The 5000-nt window shown below is 40.2% G+C and overlaps 1 protein-coding gene and 1 pseudogene across 1 annotated transcript in view; both read right to left on the reverse strand.

Annotated features, from left to right (window-relative positions):
• Nucleotides 1-1861, reverse strand: part of LOC147466804 (uncharacterized) — a 10405-nt pseudogene extending 8544 nt beyond the window's left edge.
• Nucleotides 1626-5000, reverse strand: part of LOC147466805 (uncharacterized) — a 10294-nt gene continuing 6919 nt past the window's right edge. The window contains exons 3-5 of the mRNA XM_086534562.1: nucleotides 4808-5000; nucleotides 3998-4750; nucleotides 1626-2769 (exon numbers count right to left, since the gene is read on the reverse strand). The exon at nucleotides 4808-5000 is cut by the window's right edge and continues 88 nt beyond it. Of these exons, the coding sequence (XP_086390688.1) occupies nucleotides 1922-2769; nucleotides 3998-4750; nucleotides 4808-5000 (1794 nt within the window). The 3' untranslated portion in view covers nucleotides 1626-1921. The remainder of the gene's footprint in view (nucleotides 2770-3997; nucleotides 4751-4807) is intronic.

Genomic DNA, 5000 nt, shown 5'->3' on the forward strand with positions numbered 1-5000 from the left:
TACTTTTATTTAACTTTGTGTATTTTACTTTTGCTGGATTTTACGTTACGTAATCAGCTACATTGCCTTCGGTTTACGAGAGTTTTTTTTTATTACATTTCTATTTCTGGATGTTTTATTTATTAGTTGACAACAGTAGGTTTACCTTTTCGCGTTTTTGTAACGTCTGTTCTTTTATTTTCACCTACGACATTTTCAGTCTTAATATTTCATGTATGCAGCTGGTTAGCTCCGCTATCGCCGCTATTGATATATTTTTGCTTAACTTTTATTCCTTTTAGTCACTACATTTTTCAGTATTTTATGTTATTTTAACTTTACATATGTTTTTTATTCAGAATAACTTATTTTATATTTGTTTTTTTTCCATGTTTAAAATGTTAACACTGTGATATATGTCATTATTATCTGATGACATGAAGTACAAACCATATATCCTAAATACAGGGATCACAAACTCCTGTCGATTATGAAAAAAAGAGTGTCAGCCCGACTTTAGTGTGGTCATTACCCTTCCGCCTACAGGGGTTCCGTGTGTTCACATAAACATTACAATATATATATATATATATATATATATATATATATATATATATATATACATATATATATGTATATATATATATATATATATATATATATATATATATATATATATATATATATATGTGTGTGTGTGTGTGTGTATGTGTGTGTGTGTTTATTATATTTATTATATTTATTTATATTTATTTATCTATATTATATTTATTTATGTTTTATATTTATATTTATTTATATTCATTATATTTGTTTTTTTCATTATCTATACATTTATTTATATTAGATTTATTTATTTATTATATTCATATTTACTTATATTATATTCATTTATGTATATTTATTATATTAATTATATTTAGTATATTAGTATATTTAGTATAGTGCTTTGTACACTAATCTCTGTTCATTTCTCCCCAGCCTCGTTGCAGAACAACAGTTCACGTATATGTTCATGTATATTGTAAATATATATAATTATATACATCTATATGTATATATATACATATACATATATATGTATATATATAATTATATATATATATTTATGTATATATATTGGCTGAGAGATATGTGGAACATTTAGTATGTTTATTCACAATAATAGATATATTGTTATGCTAATATATCGATATATATTTTCTGATACAAAAATATGAAATTAATAATTTGATGCTGCTACTTTAGGTTCACTTTATCATAAATAGATGATTAAAAGATCATGGCATTGGAATTCATTGAATACTTACTTGATCTGACCATGAAGATACTGTTTTCTGGTAGGACTGAAGAGGAAACCTAAACTGTCAGTTACCTGATATGAAACCTATTTGAAACATGAAACTGAGAGAGAAATCTATGGCTACTTAGTAATGACAAAAGTCTTTAAAATTTGGTCTTTCTATTTTTTCATAAAATCTTTAGCGCAAACGTATTAGGGAATGACTCAAATTTAGATAACGAGTTATATTATACTTATAAAAAAATGTTCTTCGTATATTCCTTTTATATTAAGAATATGATATACACATCATAGTTTTTGATCGAAAATTTATGTTTTTCTTTTGGATATATAAAAGACAAAGTAACATAACTGTTTATTAGTTAAACCAATCAACAAATAAATGGGAAAAGCATGGTTTGTAAATCAATTCGATTTCAGTTAAAACACGAATGATATTATCTATATTAAACATCATATATTGTTATTGAATCATTTCATGATATAAATTTGTATAACAAAGTCAATGTCCCTTCAACAAAACAAAATCTATTAGTTGCATCCTAATATAAACTTACTTTCCACGCCCCTATATCCCATTGCTTTTATCTCCTGTCACATCTCCATTTTCACTATTGCAACTGCCTCTGCTTCGCTTTCTCATTCATCTGCACTTCCTTTCTCATCTCCACCTCCACTTCCTTTCACGTCTCCGCTTCCACTTCCTTTCTCATCTCCACCTCCACTTCCTTTCACGTCTCCGCTTCCACTTCCTTTCTCATCTCCACCTCCACTTCCTTTCTCATCTCCACCTCCACTTCCTTTCTCGTCGCCGCTTCCACTTCCTTTCTCATCTCCACCTCCACTTCCTTTCACGTCTCCACCTCCACTTCCTTTCTCGTCTCCGCTTCCACTTCCTTTCTCATCTCCACCTCCACTTCCTTTCACGTCTCCGCTTCCACTTCCTTTCATGTCTCCACCTCCACTTCCTTTCTCATCTCCACCTCCACTTCCTTTCACGTCTCCACTTCCACTTCCTTTCTCATCTCCACCTCCACTTCCTTTCACGTCTCCGCTTCCACTTCCTTTCTCGTCGCCGCTTCCACTTCCTTTCTCATCTCCACCTCCACTTCCTTTCTCGTCGCCGCTTCCACTTCCTTTCTCATCTCCACCTCCACTTCCTTTCTCGTCGCCGCTTCCACTTCCTTTCTCATCTCCACCTCCACTTCCTTTCTCGTCTCCACCTCCACTTCCTTTCACGTCTCCGCTTCCACTTCCTTTCTCATCTCCACCTCCACTTCCTTTCTCATCTCCACCTCCACTTCCTTTCTCATCTCCACCTCCACTTCCTTTCACGTCTCCGCTTCCACTTCCTTTCTCATCTCCACCTCCACTTCCTTTCACGTCTCCGCTTCCACTTCCTTTCTCATCTCCACCTCCACTTCCTTTCTCGTCGCCGCTTCCACTTCCTTTCACGTCTCCGCTTCCACTTCCTTTCTTGTCTCCACCTCCACTTCCTTTCTCGTCTCCGCTTCCACTTCCTTTCTCGTCTCCACCTCCACTTCCTCTTTTTCATCTTCCACTCAACGTCCTTTCACGTCTCCGCTTCCACTTCCTTATCTCATCTCTCACCATCCAACTATCCCTCCTTTGTCTCCGCTTCCTCCACTAACTTATTCTCATTCCCACCTCCACTTCCTTTCTCATCTCCAATCCACTTCCTAGTTTCAGTCTCCACCTCCACTTCCTCCTTCCTTTCTCGTCGCCGCTTTCCACATTCCTTTCACTCTCCGCTTCCACTATCCTTTCCTCACTCACCTCCACTTTCTGTACCTTTCTCACTTCCTTTGTCTTTTCCCCCACCGCTTCCACTTCCTTTGTCTTTTTTCCCACCGCTTCCACCTTCATTTCCATCTCCGCTTCCTCCTCCTTTGCCTTTTTTACCTCCACCTTTTTTACCATTTCCTTTCTTATCTCCGCTTCCACTTCCTTTGTCTTTTTTACCTCCATCTTTCTTTCCATTTCCTTTCTTATCTCCACTTCCACTTCCTTTCTCATCTCCGCTTCCACCTCCTTTCTCGTCTCCGTTTCCACTTCCTTTTTCTTTTTTACCTCCATCTTTCTTACCATTATCTTTCTTATCTCCACTTCCTTTCTTGTCTCCACTTCCACTTCCTTTCTCAGACGATCCACCCTCCACTTCTTTCTCGTCTCCGCTTCCACTCCTTTCTTGGCTCCACACTATCACACTATCTCCCTTTCTCATCTCCACCTCCACTTCCTTTCTTGTCTCCGCTTCCACTTCCTTTCTCGTCTCCGTTTCCACTTCCTGTCACGTCTCCGCTTCCACTTCCTTTCTCGTCTCCGTTTCCACTTCCTGTCACGTCTCCGCTTCCACTTCCTTTCTCATCTCCACCTCCACTTCCTTTCTCGTCGCCGCTTCCACTTCCTTTCTCATCTCCACCTCCACTTCCTTTCTCGTCGCCGCTTCCACTTCCTTTCACGTCTCCGCTTCCACTTCCTTTCTCATCTCCACCTCCACTTCCTTCCTTGTCTCCGCTTCCACTAACTTTCTCATCTCCACCTCCACTTCCTTTCCTCGTTCGCCGCTCCACTTCCTTTCTTCACGTCTCCCCCGCTGTCCACTTCCTTCTCATCTCCACCTCCCATCCATTATCTCGTCCCGCTCGCACTTTCCTTTCACGTCTCCGCTTCCACTTCCTTTCTTGTCTCCACCTCCACTTCCTTTCTCGTCTCCGCTTCCACTTCCTTTCTCGTCTCCGGTTCCACTTCCTTTCTCGTCTCCGGTTCCACTTCCTTTGTCGTCTCCGCTTCCACTTCCTTTCACGTCTCCGCTTCCACTTCCTTTCTCACCTCCACCTCCACTTCCTTTCTCGTCGCCGCTTCCACTTCCTTTCTCGTCTCCGCTTCCACTTCCTTTCTCGTCTCCGCTTCCACTTCCTTTTCCTTTTTTACCTTCTCCTTTACCATTTCCTTTTTTATCTCCTTTTCCACTTCCTTTGCCTTTTTTATCCCCGCTTCCACTTTCACTTCCATTTTCATCTCCGCTTCCACTTCCTTCCTCCTCTCCAGCTCCACTTCCACTTTCTTTGCCTTTCTTACCTTCGCCTCCACTTCCTTTCTCGTCTCCGCTTCCACTTCCGTTCACGGGTCCGCCTCCACTTCCTTTCTCGTCTTCCCCTCCACTTCCACTTCCTTTGCCTTTTTTACCTCCTCCTCCATTACCATTTCCTTTCTTATCTCCTTTTCCACTTCCTTTGCCTTTTTTATCCCCGCTTCCACTTTCACTTCCATTTTCATCTCCGCTTCCACTTCCTTCCTCCTCTCCACCTCCACTTCCACTTTCTTTGCCTTTCTTACCTTTGCCTCCACTTCCTTTTTCGTCTCCGCTTCCACTTCCTTTCACGGGTCCGCTTCCACTTCCTTTCTCGTCTCCCCCTCCACTTCCACTTCCTTTGCCTTTTTTACCTCCTCCATTACCATTTCCTGTTTTATCATCTTTTCCACTTCCTTTGCCTTTTTTACCTCCTTCTCCATTACCACTTCCTGTTTTATCATCTTTTCCACTTCCTTTGCCTTTTTTGTCCCCGCTTCCAGGTTTATCTTTGCTTCCTTTGCCCTTTCCGCCTCCCTTGTTCCCGTTCACACCGCCATTTCCAGGGTTACCTCCAATATAACATAAGCCGCCTCCAGGTTTAACCACTACTGGAACAATTCC

Source organism: Penaeus japonicus, unplaced genomic scaffold (assembly GCF_977035675.1).
Source record: "Penaeus japonicus unplaced genomic scaffold, GWHDUDI00000001_assembly GWHDUDI00000041, whole genome shotgun sequence".
Lineage (NCBI taxonomy): Eukaryota > Metazoa > Arthropoda > Malacostraca > Decapoda > Penaeidae > Penaeus > Penaeus japonicus.